We start from the raw sequence: 22,555 nt of genomic DNA, 5'->3' as shown, positions 1-22,555 counted from the left end.
TCGGGCTTGTCTGTATTCAAATGCAAATACAGAACGGGTGACCAAGTACATAGACAATACAAAAAAAGCAAGTTCCACACTGCTCTATTTTATTCCATGCCTTGAGCAGGAAGGCAAGAGAAAGCTTTCTTTTTTTTTTTGCCTGGCTTAGAACTCCTCCCCTCCATCATTATACTCTGCGCCTTCAACAGTGTCGATGCCCACTTCCTCGTAGTCTTTCTCCAGGGAAGCCAGGTCCTCTCTGGCCTCGGAGAACTCGCCCTCCTCCATGCCCTCGCCCACATACCAGTGGACGAAGGCCCGCTTGGCGTACATGAGGTCAAACTTGTGGTCCAGCCGGGCCCAGGCCTCGGCAATGGCCGTTGTGTTGGACAACATGCATACCGCACGCTGGACCTTGGCCAGGTCCCCTCCGGGCACCACTGTTGGCGGCTGGTAGTTGATGCCCACCTAGTAGGGGGGGGGGAGGGGGGGGGCAGAGGAATTGAACAGATCCAATGCATAAAAGGAAGCTACAATGAATCAGACTAGGCCTTAAGCCCCTATGTACTGCTCTCGTCGACCACCAAGGTTAAGTAGCACCAACTTGACCTCCCCATCTTTGCTTTGAGCTACGGAAAGACATATTTCGCTGCCACTTTTTGCACCGCCCACTCTTAAGTCACACTATCGTGACCGGCTGGAGCATGCTATGGATGGAGCTCTGTTATTTTGTATCGCAAGCTATGTCTAAGGCCCCTCAAATAGTGCTTTCATCCTCCGCCAAGTGAACATGATTGAGGGCTTTATACTTTTCCTCGATTTCTTCAAACGGCACATGCAGAAGTACTGCCATGATGGTTACAATGAGCAACCGACACCACTAACGTGCGCACCGGTACATGCAGTGTTATTTTGTAGCAAAGAAATTCGGCACGGACAGCCAAATAGGGTTGGGAAAGCACATGAGACTACACGTATTTACTGCCCGTGATGGTTCTCGTCAAACATGACAAAAAATAGAAGGAACTGGTTTTCCGAATCAGCAGGAAGTGAATTCTAGGCAGCGGCACTCTTCAAAGATTAGCACTACTCAATAAAGCGGTCGTGGACGCGATGAAAGGGCTGTAACGAGGCCCAGCCTAGATGAACTCTGCGTAAAATAAGGATTGTTCGTACCTTGAAGCCAGTGGGACACCAGTCGACAAAATGGATGCTGCGCTTGGTCTTGATGGCCGCAATGGCAGCGTTGACGTCCTTGGGCACCACGTCGCCCCGGTAGAGCAGGCAGCACGCCATGTACTTCCCGTGCCGAGGGTCGCACTTGACCATCTGGTTGGCCGGCTCGAAGCAGGTGTTGGTGATCTCCGAGACCGTCATCTGCTCGTGGTAGGCCTTCTCGGCCGTGATGACCGGAGCGTACGTCACCAGGGGGAAGTGGATGCGTGGGTAGGGCACCAGGTTGGTCTGGAACTCGGTCAGGTCCACGTTGAGGGCGCCATCGAAGCGCAGGGAGGCTGTGATGGAGGAGACGACCTGGCCGATCAGCCGGTTTAGGTTAGTGTACGTGGGTCGCTCAATGTCCAGGTTGCGGCAGCAGATCTCGAAGATGGCCTCGTTGTCCAACATGAATGTACAGTCAGAGTGCTCCAGGGTGGTGTGCGTGGTCAGGATGGAGTTGTAGGGCTCAACGACTGCTGTAGAGACCTGCAGAGCACGGCATACCAGTGAGATTGCAGTAAAACACAGAAAATGGTAGGCAGGTAACTGAGGATGTGCGAATTCAAGGATGTCCCCTGCATGGTTTGTCCCCAGTGTCCTTGTCCAAAGGACTACACGAAGAATATGGAATATGCAGGGGTCTAGCCCACACCAGCTAGTGCCGGGGACAAGGCTGCCTTCAGACACTGTGGCATGGAAAACTGCACAGGCAGCCCCTGGGCCACCAGGATTAGCCAGTAGCCGAGCCAAAAGCCGGGCCGCCGACACCTCCCTATCATCTTTCACCTACAAGGAGAGGGGTAGAAGAACGGAGACTCGCCTGGGGAGCTGGGTAGATGGCGAACTCGAGCTTGGACTTCTTGCCGTAGTCCACAGAGAGGCGCTCCATGAGGAGTGAGGCGAAGCCCGAGCCGGTGCCTCCGCCGAAGCTGCGGAAGATGAGGAAACCCTGCAGGCCCGAGCACTGGTCTGCCAGCTTCCTGATCCGGTCCAGCACCAGATCCACAATCTCCTTGCCGATCGTGTAGTGGCCCCGGGCGTAGTTGTTGGCCGCGTCCTCCTTGCCCGTGATCATCTGCTCGGGGTGGAACAGCTGCCGGTACGTGCCCGTGCGCACCTCGTCGATTACCGTAGGCTCAAGGTCCACGAAGATTGCACGCGGAACGAACTTGCTCGCACCAGTCTCGCAGAAGAACGTGTTGAACGAGTCGTACCCGCCCCCAATGGTCTTGTCGCTTGGCATCTGGCCGTCCGGCTGGATGCCATGCTCCAGGCAGTACAGCTCCCAGCAGGCATTGCCGATCTGGACACCGGCCTGGCCGACGTGGACTGAAATGCACTCGCGCATCGTGGCAGGTATGCTACGAGGGGGAGAACGGGAATAAGATTAGATGAAACTCGTGCATCCAGTCGCGATGTGCATAGCGCGCACAACACCGAAAATATGAATAAATGAACCATTTTACAAACGAGAAAAAAAAGGAAAGCTGTTCCCCGCATGGCTTTTCTCCTGTGCGGAGGACCACACGAAGATATGGAATATGCGGGGACACCGCCCTCACCCACCTCACACATAAAAGCTGGACGGTTTCACCCTTAGAAATTAAAAAAAAATCACCATCCCCGTGCCGTGCACACGATTCAGCAAACTATCCTGGAGTTGCATAATTTAATTTGGCGTTGCTGTGCAGACCATCAATTTATCCTCGTGAATGCACTCCACCGTGGTTGCTCACCAGATGATCCCCATACCACACCTATAAATTGGCACTGCACTAGACACCTCCCTGCAGAGCAGTCTAGCACAAGCAGTGCGAGCCAGGTTCCACACCCAGCTCAGTACATCCGACTGTCATTACTTCCCCCCAGTGGAAGTTGCCTACATGACTCCTGGAAGATTCGAGACTCGATCCTTTATGACTGCGCAAGCTATAGAAGAGACACGCCGCTAAAACAATTTGCCGTCGACGAAGCGTGGGAAGAGCAGAGAACTATAGTTCATACACAAGCTAGGGCAGCACTGTGGAGACGCTGTCAACAGTGCGCCCACTGAGGGGGCGCACTGAAGGGGGTCCTGAAAGGACATTCCCTTCTCCCCTCTCGGCCAGTGCAACCGCAAGGCCCCGGCGCCTTTTGTCGCTTCCTTTGCGGTGAGTTAGGCGTCCTGAGGTGGCGGGCTGTTGACAACAATGTAGCCTCCACAGTGCTGCACGGTGCACCTAGCTTGTGGGATGAACTATGGAGTGCGTGGATGCGGCGGCGCTGCCTTCGCACGGCTGTTGACGTTGCTATGGAGACAAAGTCGAAGCACGGCTCGCCACTTGCCCGCCCTCTCAAAGGGCGCCGTGACTTCCGGCACCGCTTGTTCACGGTATAAAATGGGGGCACAGCCGCTGCAGTGCAACAAATTATGAAGGAACCGGTATGACGGCGGCCAAAGCCGATACTGGTAGACAACAAAAGGAGCGACAGCCAGCCAACGCCGCTGTTGAAGCGGGAAAAGGTGGCCATAAAAACAGCCCAAAGCATGGTTGGCGAGGTGTGCGAGCGGCGTGCGAGGAACGCCGTGTTTGCGGACTTCTATAGCCGAACAAGGTGTGCGCAACGGGCCGAGCCTCACGTTCGCGAGGGAGAGGGACGAGAGGCCTTCCCTTTCCCAATAAAAAATACTACTACTCCAAGCTACCAGGCGACAATAGCTAGCTATAATATATTGGTGTAATCTTAAAGTGGGCCAGGGAACTGCATCGGGCATAGCCGCTGCGGGCCGCCTAAACACGGCAGTCCGGCTTAAAAAACACGGCGTGACTCAATTCTAGTCGCGCTGACTGTGAGCCATCGAGGAGTGGCGAACACAAGCGCGAGACACATGGACGACTGGTGCACGCGATTCGCATGCTTCTGATCGTTACGATTGATCGTTAGGACCGGTTTGGAGGAGGTTCACGACGTGCGACTGGCAAGCCAGATGCAGTCGTGCCATCGTTGCGATTGTCGCGAGGCCACAGCCACAGACCACAGCCGCACCCAGCCGAACCGATCGCTGCCAGAGTTGCAGTCGTTCTTTCGTCGTGTGTACGTCCATGGCATTGTCGATGCCGTCCTCGAACCCTAGCGCCTGTTGTACAAAGGCGTTGACTCTGGCGGGTGGGCGCAGCTTGTGGCAGTGCAGCATCAGGTGCTCCATGCTTTCCTCGTGTTCACTGCATGCCCTGCACTTCGCTGCTTGTACCCCCGGTGTGCTGTCGTAGCGCCGGCGATACAGCAGCGTGCGCAGTGCCCCCGCACGGGCATCAAAGAGGAGCGTGCTACCGCTGTTGTTGTCGTAGACACGCATCCGGCCTATATCTTGCCTGTGGCTGCGGTATAGTTCCAGGGTAGACTTTTGCTCATTGCGGTCCGCCAGTGAGCGCGTTCTTCCTCTTTCACTCTGGAGCGCACCTTCTCCGTGATCTTGGGCCCACCTCAATTGGGCTGGTAGTGAAGCCGAATTTCAGACGGAGGTTGTAGAGGCGGTTGCACCACTGTGTGCGTACACCCTTGAATGCCATGTAGCGGAACAGTCGCCGCGCCCAGCGTTCGTCGTTCATGACTCGCAGTCGCTCTTTGAATGCAATCTTGCTGGTGGCCTCGCGAACGTCAAACATTGACCATCCCAGGTCACCTTGTATGGCCTCCACAGCCACTCGGCCATGGCAGCCAAAGTCAAGGCGGCCCACCTCTCGCTGACCACGCTCGAGCCACCCCATGTTGGCGCCGACACACACCACAGCGTTCGCGAAGGTGAGACATGGGACGTGCACAGACTTCCACAGGTCACGGACCAACAGGTATCGGTTGCACCCCCATAAGCACCGTCTGCGCAGGATACAGCTGGCGCGTCTCGACTTTTCTTTCAGCAGTGCCTCGTGTGTAGCCTACTTGTCGCCAGTGGTGCTGAAAGTGATGCCAAGGTAACAATAGCTGCGCATCGATGGAACTCTGTCACCAGTGGATGAAACCCCTGTCACCGACATCCAAGCAACAGCCGCAGGGAGGAACGCCCTCTACCCAACAACATCGAGCATCGAGGTCTCATCCAGGCCCTGGCGACAAGTGTATCTTCCCTGCTCAGAGTGTCGATCCGTGAAGTCATCATTGTCGGGGACGGAAACGTGGGCGCGATTGCGACATCTGTAAAAACAGCGAGCGAGCTGCCTAAAGCAGTGGGGTGTATGTACCGGAAAGGGAACAGCTCAGTGGCAACAGCCATGGAATCCATTGTCAGGTACGACCACAAAGCTCGGCCAATTCAGCGACCCTACGTTGTACATGTCGGGCTCACCGAAGTGATGAAAGGCCAGCCCGAGCAGGTGATGCGTGCGCTGGATGGCAGCACAGACCGCTCGACCAGGTTGCTGGTATGCTCCATACCTGATGTCACCAATCAGGGCGAAGAGGTATGGGCCGACGTTCTGCTTGCTAACGCCCAGCTGCGAAAATGGTGCAAGCAAGCCCGACATAGGTTCGTCAACCTGAACAAAGGCTGGGTAGCTACCATGTGGGAAAAAGAGGGCGTGCGCTACAGTCTTCAAGGAATCAGCTTCGTCGCTGAAAGGATCTGTGAAGCTACTCAAGGTTTTTTAGGTCACCGACTCCACCGTGGCCGCACGACGGCTCAGAAACCGCAGTCTTTGCAAGACTCCAAAATGCCGAGGAAGCAGCGCAAGTCCCTTGCGTCACCAGTGCACAGGGCAACGCAAAACGCCCACAGCGTCCATGCACCACCCCACCCACAGCACCAAGTACAGTACCAGGCTACTCCTTTCTGGTTACAGGCGTTCCCTTTGGAAAGGTCACCACCCCTGACCCCTTTTGCACCTGCGGCAGTATGGGTCCTCCATGGGTTAGGGACAATACCCCGGCCCCAGCCTCTTCCTCTTGCCCAACATTTACCTCTACCGCAGTTGTGGCCAACACCCCCGCAGCTAAAGGGACCACCCAGTGCGGGCTTCGACCTGTTCCGACTGGTCGGCGACTTTGTTCGCCACCACATGGCCTAACAGTGCGTGCCGTAGAAAGATCAACTAAGCTGCAGCGAACCCACCGCAGTCGTCGACGCGTACATCGTAGGTGTGTAAAAGTAGGCTTCCTGAATATGAACGATGCCTGGCGTACCCAGAAATGGGCAGAATCGTGCTCTTGGGGAGGAAGGGATGTCTGTTTACGCAGTAGCAGAAACGCACCTCCGTGATAAAGAGCAACCGCCTATTCACCAGAACTGGTGCTGGACAGGCCAGAATAGGTCGGGAAATGATCGCAAAGGTGGAGGTGTGGGCTTGCTTTGGCGACGCGGCCTCCGGTGGAAACGTCAAAAGGGGGAGTGCCGTGACCACCTGTGGGCCTTTGGCGAACTTTTGGGTGTACCTACGGCAGTGTGCGTCCTGTACCTGTCTGTTGTATCAACGCACCAGGCAGCTAATGCGGAACTGCTCGCCTGCGTTTTAGATGATGCGAGAAAATTGGCCAAGAACCTAGAAATAATCATTCTAGGCGATTTCAATGGTCACGTGACTGAATTGATGGATTCACCGATGAAAATGGCAGGTTGCTGCTTCAGTTGGCGGACGACTTGCAGTTAGCAATCGCCAACCTTGGTCAACGCTGTCAAGGGCAAATCACCTGGTGTGCGCGTGGCAGTGCTACAACCATTGATTATGCGTTGGTGTCTCCCCGTCTCACTGGCCTTCTCCAAATGTTCTGTATTGACGAGCCTGGCGTGCACAGCCTGGGGAGCGACCACAACCGCCTGCTGCTTCACTTCGCACATGGTGGCCAGAGGAGGCGTGACAGCTTTCCACGTGAAACCGCGGGAACTTACCTGTCAGACCGGGCCATCGAGACAGTCGCCGCAGAGTTCGAGAACGGGCACAGAAGAAGCGAGGTAGTTACATATGATGACTTCGTGACAGTCCTCCGCTCCATTATGCAGCGGCACATGAGCAGAGCACGCGGATCCAGAAGAAGAAGAAGAAGAAGAAGAAGAAGACTATTTTTCAGTAGACGTTGTTACAATTCCTGCTGAAGGGGCAGGAGCTAAAGGCATTGAGTGCCTGACGAGGGCTCCTGACCCTCTGAACCACCCAAAGCTGAATCGCTGGTGGGACTGTGAGGTGGAAATCGCGTGGCAAGCACGTCGCGTTGCAAACCGTGAACACCGTGTACAGTCAAAGCAGGCGACGCCGAGGCGACAGAAACGACTTGGCAACACTACCTAACGCTCAAACGCAGGGTGCAAGCATTAGTGCAGACTAAGCTTACCGAACATAATCTGCGCCTGCTGCACTCTGTGCGGGAAGAGGGAAAAGCTACTTCCCAAAAGTTCTGGCGCTATGTCAAGAGCTTAGACCGAAAAGACGAGCCCCCGCAGCAACTCAGGGATGCCGTGACGGGACAAGTCCCCAATATCAAAGAACACTTGAATCGGCACTTCACTCGCTTGTTCGGCTTCATGAATACTGATTCCACCAGTGTCTCACCAAACGAAGCAGCCATGGGTACCGGCCCCTTTTTAACTCCGCATGAGGTTGTTGATTCAGAAGCATCGCAACTCCGCTGGGCAATCTCCAGCATAATTCAGTCGACCGTGTCTTGGCTCGACTCGGCTCTCGTACGGCCACTGGACCGGGTGGTTTACCAGCGCGGCTCTTGAAGTGCTTTGGGCCAGCAACACGAGAACAGCTGGCGGTGCTGTTTACCGGCTTTCTGGAGGGTGGACCCATTCCTGAAGAGTGGCATCACGGTCGGCTGACGCTTATACCTAAGCAAGGTGGTCAAGCCGATATCCTGGAGGACCGTCGACCCCTCACAGTAACCAGCGCGATGTGCCGCATCTTCATGGGCGCCCTCAAGGAATGGCTGAGCAGGTGGGCCGAGTCCAATCGGCTCCTGACCGAACTTCAGAACGGGTTTCGCCCAGGCCGTCGTCTGGTAAGATAACGTGTTCATATTGACACACTGTGCCGAAATCGCGACCAAGGAGCTGCTTTTTGGATGTGGGAAAGGCGTACGACACTGTCCCCCATGCCCCCCTTTTCCTGAAACTCAATCATCTCGGGCTTCCGGAAACGCTGCTGCGGACGGTCCAACGAGTTTACGAGGGCAAAACCGTCACGGCGCACTTTGGTCAGATTCAGTCAGACCACATCCCTGTCACAATTGGGCCTCCGTCAAGGCTGTCCGCTCTCTCCGCTTTTGTATATCCTGTATGCCTCAAGTATTGAGCGGAAGCTACTCCAATGTGGTCTCGGTTTTCGGATGATACAGCACCACTGGGGCGGACGAGCAATACCGCCTGCCAGGGCTTGCATTTGCCGATGACCTGGTACTCATGGCTGAGTGCTCGCAGGAATTGCAGACCCTGCTGGGCATCCGCTTCGCTGAGGTAAAACAGCTTGGACTCCGGTTCAGCGCCAAGAAGTCGGCGGTTCTTACCTTTGCGGGAACCAGTGGAGACGCAGCAGTTACCCTCGGCGGGGAAGAAATCAGCATGTGCTCGTCTTACAAATACCTGGGCGTAGTGCTTTCTGCCGGTGCTGCCATGTACTCACACCATGAGGCAAAGGTGCGCCAGTCTTCCGTTCATGGCCAGTGCATTCTTCTCCACCGAAGCTTGCGGGGCTGCAACCGTTTCCTGATGGTGCGTGACCTGTGGAAGTTGGTGCATGTGCCGGCTCTCACGTTCGCGAACGCTGTGGTGTGCCTCTCAACGTCCACTCGGCAATGGCTCGAGAGGCAGCAGCACGCAGTGGTACGCACCGCTGTAGGATGTCATAGGTATGTGGCCAACGAAGCGGTGCAGGGAGACCTCGGCTGGTCGCCCTTTGAGGCACGTGAAGCGGCTAGTAAGCTGTCGTACCGCGGTCGTCTCCAGTTCATGCATCGGGAGCGCTGGGCGCGACGCGTGTTCGAGTATCTGGCAGCGACAAACTGGACGCGCCGTGTTTACTCTCTGGAAAAGAAGTACGGATTCTTCCACGAGCCTGTTTCTGCGGACACTGCCACAGCCTGGACACGTGACACGCGCCGTCGAGTGCGTGAGGAAGAGGAGGCGATGTGGCAGCATGCTGTGCGGGAAAAGCCCACTCTGGTGGGTACGCGCAGCACAAGACCTCGATCGGTGGCTCCCACCTGAACGACAACAGCTTGGGGAGCGCGCTGCTCTTCGAGGCTCGTGCGGGAGCCCTCCGTACTCTTGTGCGCCAGAAAACGTTCGACGACCAGGTGCCCAGTGTGGTGTGCCGTCCTTGTGGTGAGGGTGACGAGTCCGCTGAATACTTGATTTTAAGCTGTACAGGTCTCAGACACTATGACAATATCCGCGAAAATGGTCCGCCTCCGACCCTGCAGGAAGCTCTCAACTTCGGGGACGCCGACGGTGTGGTGGACATGCGCACTGACGATGATGATGATCTTGCGGTTATACCGTTTACAGCGGGCGGGTGAGAGATCTCTACCCTAACCATTAAAAAAATAAAAAGAAGTTAAACACTACGCACGCACTCTATGTACAAGAGCTCAGTTCCCGTGAAGGCCCAGTGGATGAAGAACCCGAACCCACCGTCCTAGTCATACGCCACACCACGACCCATACTACTGTCTGCCAAGGGTCGCCCTCTTCCACATTTCGAGGCGACACTTTGTCCGCGCCACAGCGCGCATTTCCACTGCGTCACCCTCCTCGAACCCGAGAGCAACATGCAGAGGAGTGTTGCCGCCACTCCCCACGCCCTTGCAGTCTGGTCCAAGCCGATCACACTGGAGGACCACATATGTTCCACCGTTTTCTTCTCATGCACACACGCACGGCACGACACAGCACATCCTCCACCGAATCGTCCAGCCTCTTCTGCCGCACTCGCGTACTAAGTGCCCCCCCCCCGCCCGAGCCTCAAAAAGGAGCGTGCTGCCAAGGCTGTTGTCACAAAGCCGGACCGAGCTCATCGCGCGTTTGTGGGCTCTGTAGAGGGCCAAAGAAGATTTTTCGGAGCAACCACGGCGCCACTCCTCCTCTTCTGCCTCACACACTCTCTGCCGCACTTCTCGCGTCCACAAGGTTGCCGAGTTCGCCTCCACAGGCCGGCCCCGATTCTAAGCCGACCCCCGAAAGTCCGAAGCCACGAAAAAAAAAACTTACCTCGAATGTAGGCCGAACAAAAAGGCGAGGTCAGCGTTCACAAAAAGAAAACACGTTTATTGAGCATGAAAATGCAGAGCTGGAACTCAGTTTCTCTTCAAAATCACCGGGTAACTTCTGGGCGATTGAGGTTCGACGACGGAGGCTAAAGCCGAAGCGCGTCATGAATTTCTGTAGCCATGGCACCGACTGGCTTCGAAGTGTGCCCGCGATAAGCCTCGTTCCCTTGAAATCTCCCTTGCTTTTGCCCGGAGCGCTCCTTCCGTCGTTACTGGAAGGGCAGCTGCTCGCTGCGTCCGAACGAAGTCAGCCGATGCCATCTCCATTTCGTGGTGACGGCTTTCTCGTAGTCCGGTGAATGCCATTCTCGTTGCGGCGCACGCAAATATCCTCTCCTGTTGCGTCCTCCAACGACGGACATTTTTTTCATCCACGCCGGCCGAAGTCCCGCCCGGCTTGAACGTTCGACGACAACTCCGCGGCTAAAACAACTTTTCTTTTAAAAGCGGCACTATAATGGCAACGCTTGTTTGGTGCCACTGCGCTGTCAAAACCAAACGCCACACCGCACGCAGGCCACTATCCGCACACTTCAAAATGGCGGCATGGCCCCCAGCCATGGAGTATAGTGTACTAGAATTCTAGTACACTATACATGGAGGAAAGAAAAGGTTAGGAGAGACCCTGACGTCACATTTGTGAAGCCGAGTCCCGCCATGCCTTGAGCCCACTGAGCTCAGCACTCTTTCCCATCATCCTTTGCTGTTTCAGGGGAGGGTGTTCTCTGGGAACTTTATGGTAGTTCTGACTGCCTAAGCTGTTCTTTTTTATGTAGTCATGTTTTTTTATGCTACATACACACGAAAGCAAGGATAGTCTGATTTGAAAATATTCAATTCGCAGCCCGTTTTTACATCCGTATTCAAAAATATTTTATTCTATTTGAAGCCAAGTTTTAGCATTCGTATCCAATTCACAGACGCAAAGTTGATAATAACACACCTCTAAATATATATGTATACACGGTAAGTTGTCCTTGTACCGACATAAAACACTCAGCTGGCATTTTCATGACTGCTGGAGAGAGAAAACTGACAAGCAAAACCTCATTTCTGAACAATTTCAGTTTAAAGTTGTAGTGGCACTTTTGTCCTGTTTCACCAGCAGTAACTTGTTTGCTGCAAGATTGCAGCAAACCAGTCCTCAATCATACGAAGCTTTATCATGCTAAACACAGGAGAAATGGACTTGAAAGCATTGCACAAGCAGAAGAAACTTCATAATACCTGTGCTGCATAAGCATTTGAAAGGTCATTTGAGTCAAATGGTCTTTGAAATGGAAAGGGTTCTGCCGTTCTACGCAACAGTTCTCAAAGGCAGTTGAAAGTTTCCGCGTTCGCCAGCCGTGTTTTGGTGTCCCCACTACTGCATTGTTTTGTTTTTGAGAAAAAATTTGTGTTCAAATGGGCAAAAAAAATTATTCGCGATCAAATTGATAACAACCTGCAAGCCCGCACAAAACATGCACTTACAGCCAGTTCTTTTTTTTCTTTTTTCACACAGCAGGTGTTCAGAGTACAGAGTTACCTTGTAATCGTACACCGAGTGATAGAAAACAAAAAGAAGTAAAAAATAATGAAAATCGTTCACTTTAAACACCGATTTTTTACTGGTAAATAACTTTTTTTTTAATTACAGCATGCAGAAACTGCACCCGAGAGTACGAGCACTGGCGTTCCAAAGGCCTTGGAGAACCTTTGAGGTTGTTGGTAGTGCACCTTTGACTCAAATGGAACTTCAATCAAAGGCCTTTGAAAGACGTCGTTTAGCAGCTCAAAGGTGTCATTTGAGTCAAATGACATTCGACTCAAAGGCCTTCGAAATGCTCGTGTTGCGAAAAGTACCAGCTGAAGTACAATATTGTTCTTGATGTGTGCTATCACACAACACAGAACATACTGGATGAACTGTTGAATGCGTGGTATTGTACCAGCTTGAACGTGCCCCCAGAGGAGATAACAATTTTATAAAACGGTAACTCGACAGCACTCACATAACGATAGATGTTTGGCACCAGGGCTAAGCACAACTACAGGTTTTCCCGCTCAATTTAATCCAATCGCCATACAATTTAATCCAAGCGCCAGTCAATTTAATCCAAGTGCCATCTAATTTAATCCAAACGCCATCTAATTTAATCCAGGTGCCAGGGAATTTAATCCAAGTGCCAACCAATTTAATCCAAGTGCCAACCAATTTAATCCAGCTGTTGGAAGGTTGTTCAGGGGTGTTTTGTGCGGCATTAGGCGAGCTTTGCGGGCTTTGATGCCTGTGGTGTGATGAAAACGTGGGGTTCCTTGATGTCTTACGTGCGAAATATCATATGAGCGTAGCTTAATGGACATTTACGAACATCCGCAAATCGGGAGAGCGGTCTCGTTTGATCCGTAGGTGGCGTGGGGTGATCGTCTGCGAGATCGTCAGAAGTGTCGTCTGCTGGCGTATTGTTACCCCAGCAGATTTGCCAGCGCATTTTTACGCGAGCAAACGACGCTTCTGTCGCCAGCAGGCGACATTTCTGACGATCTCGCAGACGATATTATAATTCGGAAATATTTCTTAACACTGCAAAAAAGCATTAATGAGTTTTTACCAACGAAATGTCTTAAAGCATTATTACGCAAGGAGCAGACGATAATTCTGACGCGCGTTACACTACGCTGGCAAGTCGGGTGGCGTAACAATACCGGAACAGACGATACGTCTAAGAAACTCGCAGACGATCACCACAAGGCACCGACGGAGTAAAAAGACCGCTGTCCTGGCCTGCGGGTGTTTGAAAATGTCCCGAGGAAGACCGAAGAAAGCGCCGGGTGAAGGAAAGAAGAAGTACAACTCCGTTTCAAATGTCGACAGAGCCCGGATAGTTGAGGTTTATCGGCGTGGTGGCGACTTAAAACTTCTCGCTGAGACGCTTGGCATAAACGTCAAGACGGCTAGATCCATTGCAGCAACGGACCGCAGCACCGCAAGAAAACGTGGCGGTTCGTCAAAGAAGTTCGACATGACCGTCGTACACGCGCTGACCGAGATTGTTGACAATAACCCATCTTTCACGCTTTCTCAGATTCGGTCTGCCCTCATCGAAACCATGCCAGACCTTGAGATTAGTTTCTCCAGCATCGACCGGTTGTTAGATGGTCACGGCTATTCCCTGAAGTTGGCCACGCTAAGACCGGTAGAGAGAAACAGCCCGGAAGTCAAGGCGAAGCGCCGGGAGTACGCAGAATGGCTTCAAAATGAAGGCACGACGGTGTCACGCTACTACATTGATGAGACCAATTTTAATGTGTGGTGTGCGCGGAGTTTTGCAAGAGCGAAGAGAGGTGCTCCAGCCGTAAAACTTGTGACGGGCACCAGAGGGGCAAATGTAAACATCCTGCTCTGTATGTCGGCCAACGGCATCGTCCATTGGAGTATCGCCGACAAAGTACACTGGGCAGGCTTCAACGAATTTCTTGAAGAAGCGTCACAGCAAGCACATGAACAGGACCCCGACGGCGAGGCGGTCTTTATTTTTGACAATGCTCCAGCCCATCGACGGGCGGAAGTGGCGGCTTTGGCCGTGAGCCAACACACGATCCAAAGACTGCCGCCCTACAGCCCTTTCTTCAATCCAACTGAAGAGGTATTTTCGAAGTTCAAGTTCAATGTCAAGGCCTACCTAGAGGAACATCGACAGGCGCTCCTGAACGCGCCAGCAGGTGTGACAAAAAAACAACACCGGCGCTCCATGCTTGTCAACGCCGCGAAAGAGGCCATTGAGAACATCAGTCGCGTTGAATGTGCATCGTATGACAGACACAACTTTTCGTTTGTTCGCGCTGCCATTAACATGGAGAATATGTAACCACATTCGTACGATCGCTACATAATACAACTCGAGATATCGCGAGGTGTCGTAAGACTGTTCACTTGTTCCTTGTGTGCTGTAATGTGAAAGACCCACTAAATAAAGAATTTCTTTCACATGGTCGAGTCATATAGCCGCTATGACCGCATGCAATTTTATAATATGCGCGGATCGTGTGTCATGAAAACGAGTAAATTAAAGGGGCCTATTTCAAATCCGTTAGGCCAAAACCGGGTAACGACAGTATCGGCTGGGGGGGGGGTAAAAGTGTTGAGATGTCTAAGTGATTATTTACCACTCTCAAGTCTGACTACAACTACAGGTTTTCCGGCTCAGGTAATCAAATGTCCATAAAATATTTAATTCAAGCGCCAACCACTTTCATTTCTGCGCCAACAAAATTAATCCAGGTACCACAAGAATGTTCAGGAGAGTTTTGGGCGAAATTGGGCACAGCTTTGCGGACTTTGTTGCGAGTGGTGTCGTGAAAACGTGGTGTTTCTTGATCCATTATGGGCAAAATGTCTTATGCGAACAGCTCAATATACATTTACCAACACACGCAGACCGTTGCTGTGAGCTGGTCGTGTGCAACAGTGCCATCGATAACACACGCCAGAAGTACCGTCTCATCTTCGCGTAACAATGCATTCATAACTTCATTTGATAAAGACACATTACATAAAGGTCTTTTGCATTTTGATTTTCAAGAATTCATTGCTTTTATGCAGTGTTAAACAATATTTACGAATGATAATATCGTCTGCGAGATCGTCAGAAATATCGCCTGCTGGCGACAGAAGCGTCGTCTGCTCGCGTAAAAATGCGCTGGAAAATCTGCTTGGGTAACAATACGCGAGCAGACGACACTTCTGACGATCTCTCAGACGATCACCACACGCCGCCTACGGATCAAACGCGACCGCTCTCCTGATCTGCGGATGTTAGTAAATGTCCATTAAGAACACCACGTTTTCATCCCAACACGCGCATCAAAGCCCGCAAAGCTCGCCTAATGCCGCACAAAACACCCCTGAACAACCTTCAAACAGCTGGATTAAATTGGTTGGCACTTGGATTAAATTGGTTGACATTTGGATTAAATTCGCTGGCACCTGGATTAAATTCGATGGCGGTTGGATTAAATTAGATGGCACTTGGATTAAATTGGCTGGCGCTTGGATTAAATTGTATGGCGATTGGATTAAATTGAGCGGGAAAACCTGTAGTTACCATTTTCTCACTCACTACTTGAGGCCTGGATGTGTACTTTAAGGCTTGGTTCCTACAGCCAGTAACAAAAAAACTCCCACCTCCCCTCGCGGGAACACCTGTGTAGATGCGACGCATAGGCGGAGCGGCGAAGGGACCGCGTTTTATAGCGCGCATAACGTTGAGGGGACTGCGTAAGCCGGTCCCAGTCGATGACGACGTTGGCGTACTTGTAAAGCGGCGTGGACTCTAGGTGTTTGAGCCAAGCGTGGATGTTGCTTCGCCGGAGAACGGCACACCGGTTATATGCGCAGCGCGCCCGAAGGAGAGGAAACCGCGGAAGAGAGAGTACTGCACATGCGCCGGCCCCAGCGCGTCTGCCGCGGCTATGACGCAACACAATCCAACACAATCCACTTTAATCCAATCCAAGCCAAGCCAATCCAATTCAAGCCAATCTAATCGAATCCAATCCAATGCCCCTCGCGAGAGAGTGTTCGCTATCGGAGAGGAGAGGGGGTGAGCGGCGGAGAGCGCAGCTGGCGCGGCGAGGAGAATGGGGGAGGGGTGGACAACGCCGCCGACGACGACGCCAGAGGGACAAAGCGAGTGAATCAGATGCTCTGCATCTAAATAGAACCTGTGCCTTGTCTTGTGCACAGCCCTCCCTCCCACCCGGCTTCATGTGCTACGAAGCAGAGAGATTATTGCTACATATTCGCAATGGTAAACATTACCTGCCTGCCTCACTACTCCGAACCATAGCCTCCTATATAACCTACTGTGCCTGCTCTATCGCCCCGAAACCCATTGCAGCAGCCCGTTCACTGTGGGGGCACCAAGTTTCCAGATTTCTCGATGGCCATGCCGATGCAAGTTGCTGTTTCAGGTGGAAGTGAACTTAAACGCACCTCGGCGTCGTCTGCTACACGAAGGCGTCGTCCAGCTACAAAAGTCCGCAAAACGGCGAGCTTGAACTTCATGAGCCAGTATTAAAGACCAAAGCTTTATGCGTGGCGTCGCAGAACTACTAAATTGCGTTCAGTGAATTGTTTCCGCCTGCATGGTCGCCCTTTTGGGTTCGCTACGGCAGTTTCCCCAAAAAAATGTATACATGACCTCATGGTTGTCACTGCGATAAGAGCCAGTTAACTTTTATCCCGCTGATAAGTGAAAAGTTAATAATTTGATAAGTGAAAAATAATGATTCTTGATTCGGAGTTTAGCGATAATTGAGTCACACGAATTAAATTTTGTTTCATCCATCCCTAAACAAAAGGCAGTCGGTGGTCTGGCGTCTCCTCCAAACGAATACCTATCCAAACCCCGTGGCATACAGTCACTACTACCCTGGCCAATATTCAGGCATGTGCGCACTATGTAAGGACCGGGCGGACCTGTCACATATACTATGGGCTTGTCCTCAGGCGACCCAAGAAGGCCGTAAGATCGCGAATGACGAGTAGTGGGGGACCGTGCTGCTCAGCTCTGACCCAAAAGACCAACACTGGGCCGTCCAGTTGGCTGAAAACGCCGCCAGGGCCCAAGGGCTGCTGGCCGCCGTTTAGGAAGAAGGCCTCCTTACAAACAACTGGACAAAAATAAAGTTCTCTCTCTCTCTCTTCAATAAGTCCAAACAGTTGAGCTCCCCTTTTTCTTACGAGTCCATTAAAGCGCTGTACACATGTACGACTGGTGCACGCGATTCGCATGCGACTGATCGTTACGATTGATCGTTAGGACCTGTTTTGGCGTCGATCGCTGGTCGGAGGAGGCTCACGACGTGCGTCTGGCAAGCCAGATGCAGTCGTGCCATCGTTGCAATCGTCGTGAGGCCACAGCCAATGAGAGCCCGCTGAGCCCCAACCCCCCGCAACCGGCGTGCGTTGCTCTGGTCGGCTCGGGTGTTGGGAACTTTAGGCTTAGCATCATGGCGGATATTTGATCGCCGCTATCTGTGTAACTGCGAATGACAATCCGTAACACAACTTTTCACCACACTATCATCCCTTTTCTCGCATAAGCTACTTCTTTTTAGCGATCAGATTGCTTCAGAAGAGCAGCGACAAGCGGTTGCTACCGTGGTCTGCGCCGGTTCGAGCCGCTGAGTGTCCGAGCTGGCAGCCGCGGCCGGCGTGTGCGCGAACTGTTTCCGAAGGCAGAAAACGCTTCGCGATTGCCTGCTTTATCCATTTCTTGCGAACAAATGCGCGGAATCTACAAATTCAGCTTAGCGATCGTCGTAGTTGACCATGGAGCAAAAACAGTGGGCGGAGCGACGCCGACGACGCATCGTATGCGCGCATCGGGTCATGTGTCTCAAATTCACGCGTACGACTAGTCGTGGCGACAGTCGTAGCGATCAGTCGCATGCGAATCGCGTGTACCATCTGCGGCTAATATTTTTTTACGGTCCCCCCAAAAGGGTACGCGCCCACCGTCCTCCATCCCTTCCCTATTTCTCCGTCGCCGCTGCTCCACGAAATGTTGCCATCGTGCATGTAGTAGATATATTGACGACGCGGTAATCGGCAATGCCTGGCTGCTGCGCAAAGAATGACGACTTCAAGCTTTAGCTCAAGGCGATGCTCAGTGTTTGAGGGCCCCTATATACGCTTAGGATAAACATTCAGCATGCACTTCGCTTGTTTCTCTCGCTACTTCTCCCCGGTACATTCATTCTTCCCTCACCAATCACATACCGAATAACCGATCAATTACCAGTGGGTTACAAACCCACTACTAAACTCACCCGTAGCATTTCTGGCTGAATCAAGGGAAACGCAAAAAAAAAAAAATATTTTGCGTTAAATTATTTACGAAAGAACAAGGTAGCCCGAGAAAGACCGTCTCTTTTATAAATACACTGTTAAATTCTAGCGTCACCCTAGCTAGATGGTTTTATTTCTGGCCTCGTGAATTTCTATACCTTTTTTGTTCAAACAGGAGTTGCCGTCAGTGCTAGAGCTAGAGTGTACTAAAATTCTAGTACACTCTACTAGAGTCAGAGTCAACACGTATTTTTTGTTTGCAAAGGGCATTGACAACTTTTTTTTTAAACCACTCAGGTGCGTATACAAATGGTGACCATGCCCTAGCCAACACAGGAGACCCTGGGATTAGGGCGCCACCAGAGAAAACGGCGGAATTTCTGGCGCTGGGTAGGCACAAGCGTTATAAAGGAGGCTATGTCCGAACACACCTTACATCGCACAGGTTAACTCCATCATATTGGTACGAAAACACAGCAATCTGGCATATGTGGCAGTGCGGTGCGAAATCAGCTCGCGCGTGGAATCGTTTGCAGTGGCTAGCTTGGCTACGACAGAAGTGGTCATGCCCCCTCCCACTGTCCTCGTGTGACCGGCGTTGCTGCCTCTCGCCGCTGCACGTAGGCGACGAAATGCCAAGGGGCCTCAACACAGCGCTCCAATAATACGCAGCACAGAAGTTCGCCGGGTCACTCGGGACCGCACTCATCACTCTCGCAAACCTAGGCGGCAGAACACTCGTGGCCGCCGTCGTAACGTCCTGCGTGCATTTTAGGCGGCCGCACACGCGCTGTTCCGATCATACGCTGCACATCACCGTAGGTACTCTTCAGAAGTTTTTCGGGAGCGCCCTCATCACAATCGCAAACCAAACAGCTACGCACAAAGCCCATGGTCACCGCTGCTGCAACCTTTTAAACTACACGACGAGATCTTGTGACGAGATGCGCATCGAAGAAAGGAACCGAACCGCAGCAACCATCTTTCTCAAAACATGACGTCACATCCGGAAGAAAAAAAGTCGCTTTCTTGAGTTTCTCCTTCCGAATAAAGAATTATAATAATAATAATAATGTGTAGTTGGCGATGCGCACTACTACTACTACTGTAGTCGGCGATGCTACTTTTTCTAGTTTCGGTTCGGTTTTTGCGCGCCTAGAGGCAGTGGCGCCGGGGAAACATTCCTCCTCTCATTTTTTTTTTTTTTTCTTTCCGGTTCTCTCCGGCGAGACGGGGGGCGCGCATGCGCGAAAACGGTCACCGCAGTCGCCGCAGTTGCTGCTTCCGCGCGGCGAGGCCAGCGCAGGCCAGCGATGATAAATGAGGCCAGCGAGGTCCCTGTTCTGTGGCGAGGCCATGCGAGGCAGCGAGGCCGACGCGCGTCCAATGTTGTGGGCGATTTCTCGTGTGTGCTCCCTCCGACATTATGGTGCTGCAAAAGGGACTCCAAGAACACCAGATTGAAGCGTAACGCGAAGTCTCTTTGAGTGCTGTTAGCAAAAGGTGAGAACCTCGTTCGTATGCCGTACGTGAAGCTGAGCTGAAGGATAGGACTTGTGTCGTGCGTGTGCTGTGCTTCATGACAGACAACCTTGTCTGTGTTGTATTGATCATCGGTGTTTCTCGCCGCGCGTCGCGTTCGCGCACGTAACGCGAATAAAGTGTTCAAGTGATATTCGAGCTGGCGTCGTAACTGCTCAAGCGGCGTGGCTTCGCTTCGCCAGCTTCGCGCCGTCGGAGCGGGGCTTGCCCGTTGGAGGCAGCGGGGCGGCGGCGGCGGTTGCCGGGTGGGAGTGGGACGGGGAGGGGGGAAGGAATCCAATCGGCATGAGAGGGGAGAGCGCTACGTCTCCCTCACGCAAGCAGCGCGCCCTCGCATTGTTGCCATGACAATTAAAACGCCTTCACGGTGGCGTTGCTAGGGTAAAGTGAATTAATTAGTTCACTTTAGCTAGGACAATCACAACGCAGTAATGTTTCCCCAGGCTCACCAGGGGAGAATATGGCACAAGAATCACAATTAAGCGCTGGACACATGTACGACTAGTGCACGCGATTCGCATGCGACTGATCGTTACGATTGATCGTTAGGACCCGTTTTGGCGTCGATCGCTGGTCGGAGGAGGCTCACGACGTGCGTCTGGCAAGCCAGATGCAGTCGTGCCATCGTTGCAATCGTCGTGAGGCCACAGCCAATGAGAGCCCGCTGAGCCCCAACACCCCGCAACCGGCGTGCGTTGCTCTGGTCGGCTCGGGTGTTGGAAACTCTAGGCTTAGCATCCTGGCGGATATTTGATTGCCGCTATCTGTCTAACTGCGAATGACAATCCGTAACACAACTTTTCACCACACTATCATCCCTTTTCTTGCATAAGCTACTTCTTTTTAGCGATCAGATTGATTCAGAAGAACAGCGACAAGCGCGGTTGCTACCGTGGTCTGCGCCGGTTCGAGCCGCTGAGTGTGCCGAGCTGGCAGGCGCGACCGGCGTGTGCGCGGACTGTTTCCGAAGGCAGAAAACACTTCGCGATTGCCTGCTTTATCAATTTCTTGCGAACAAACGCGCGGAATCTACAAATTCAGCTCAGCGATCGTCGTAGTTGAACATCTGCGTAGCCTGTTTCGATGCTTCCGCGCAGGTATTGCCATCTCTCGACCGGTCGGCGCACCGCCCGCCGCGCGCCGCGGGGGCCGGTCAGCGTATACGCTTGCATCGCGGCAGATATCTGATCGCCGCTTTTAAAATAAGCCCTGATAACAATCCCAAGCACAATTTTTCACCACACTAACACCTACTTTCTCGCATGTGGAACTTCATTTTAACGACCAGATTGATTCAGAAGAGCAGCGACAAGCGGTTGCTACCGTGGTCTGCGCCGGTTCGAGCCGCTGAGTGTCCGAGCTGGCAGGCGCGGCCGGCGTGTGCGCGAACTGTTTCCGAAGGCAGGAAACGCTTCACGATTGCCTGCTTTATCCATTTTTTGCGATTAAACGCGCGGAATCTACAAATTCAGCTCAGCGATAGTCGTAGTTGACCATGGAGCAAAAACGGTGGGCGGAGCGACGCCGACGACGCATCGCATGCACGCATCGGGTCATGTGTCTCAAATTCACGCGTACGACTAGTCGTGGTGACAGTCGTGACGATCAGTCGCATGCGAATCGCGTGTACAAATCGTACATGTGTCCAGCGCTTTAGCCCGGACGCTGGGTTGAAGGCCAAGAGACCGCCTCCCACCGTTCCTGAACGTCAGGTAAACAGTGGGCGGAGCGGCGCCATGGCGCCAACGACGCATCCCACGCGCGTATCATGCGTACGACTAGTCGTACGATACGCGCGTACGCATTCACGCGTACGACTAGTCGTGGCTACAGTCGTAACGATCAGTCGCATGCGAATCGCATGCACCAATCGTCCATGTGTCTCGTAGGATCACGGGCATACTCCACGGACGACACACCCACGTTACCGGTCAAGGCGCGGCCGCAGAAGAAAATGTATTTTTTACAGGGATAGCGGGGACCGCAGAAATGTACGCATCGCGCACACTGCATCAATCACGACCAGAAACACGGAACAGCTTGCTCAGATCGCAAAGCTACGGTCGCTCTTGAACCGGTATATGAATAAAAGTTTAAATTCATAATTACGGACCAATTATAATACTTTTCATCCATAAAGAGAAATGAGTTGTTCACATCACAGAAACTAATAGGGGGAAGCAACGGCGGCCGAAGACGGAACGGAGGGCCGTTTGATTCCCCGGGCCATGAAAGATAGGTACACGTAATTTCGTGACCATAAAACACGAAGTTCTCGCAGTTAAGCGGTACAACGTGGAGGTAGAGTAATCACGTAATGATAGCCGAACGGTACTCACGGTAATACGTCTACTGAGGCTTACGATGATGCATCAGCAAACTGAGGGTCGTATATGACCGTATCAGTCGGAGCGGTTTATATAGTGCGCGGCGAACGACGTCCGTGCGCACTTCCGTTGAGACTACGATGCCTGCGGCGTCGCGCCGGTTCCCATTGCTGCCAGATCGCCGGCCTATTTGACTCAACCACCGCGCGGTGGCGGAAGTGACCGATCCTCGGTGGCGCTTGTGGCGTCAGCTGAAATCGGGGTTTTTGTGCGCGATTTTGTTTTCGTCTGAAGTACATTCTATGATAAAATTTGTTCGCCTGTGTTCTTCATGTCATTTTAGTTAACTTTGTCCTTTCCAGGGTGCTTTATACCGGCCCACTTTAATTGTATATCGGTTTTGTCGTTATTTGGC

The 22,555-nt window shown here is 52.6% G+C and overlaps 1 protein-coding gene across 1 annotated transcript; it reads right to left on the bottom strand.

The window, feature by feature from the left end:
* Positions 1–72: 72 nt before the first annotated feature.
* On the bottom strand, positions 73–22,311 carry LOC144142866 (tubulin alpha-2/alpha-4 chain-like). Its single transcript, XM_077674680.1, has 4 exons — positions 22,153–22,311; positions 2,021–2,561; positions 1,159–1,686; positions 73–450 (listed from the first exon to the last, which is right to left on the bottom strand). Exons 2-4 carry the CDS (start codon positions 2,546–2,548, stop codon positions 148–150), a joined length of 1,359 nt encoding a protein of 452 aa, XP_077530806.1. The 5' UTR covers positions 2,549–2,561; positions 22,153–22,311; the 3' UTR covers positions 73–147.
* Between the last annotated feature and the right edge of the window lie 244 nt (positions 22,312–22,555).

The sequence above is a fragment of the Haemaphysalis longicornis genome, unplaced genomic scaffold, assembly GCF_048455015.1.
Source record: "Haemaphysalis longicornis isolate Haplotype H1 unplaced genomic scaffold, Haemaphysalis longicornis Haplotype H1 scaffold_6, whole genome shotgun sequence".
NCBI lineage: Eukaryota > Metazoa > Arthropoda > Arachnida > Ixodida > Ixodidae > Haemaphysalis > Haemaphysalis longicornis.
Note: the sequence above shows the minus strand (reverse complement) of the source record. Positions and strands in the feature narration are given on the sequence as shown.

Bases quoted from the DNA above. Each gene is read 5' to 3' on its own strand.
- LOC144142866 (XM_077674680.1), bottom strand. From the start codon at position 2,548: ATGCGCGAGTGCATTTCAGTCCACGTCGGCCAGGCCGGTGTCCAGATC. The intron at 1,687-2,020 runs GCGAGTCTCCGT...CGTGCTCTGCAG, and splicing joins CCATCTACCCAGCTCCCCAG to GTCTCTACAGCAGTCGTTGA. The intron at 451-1,158 runs GTACGAACAATC...CCCCCCTACTAG, and splicing joins GGTGTCCCACTGGCTTCAAG to GTGGGCATCAACTACCAGCC.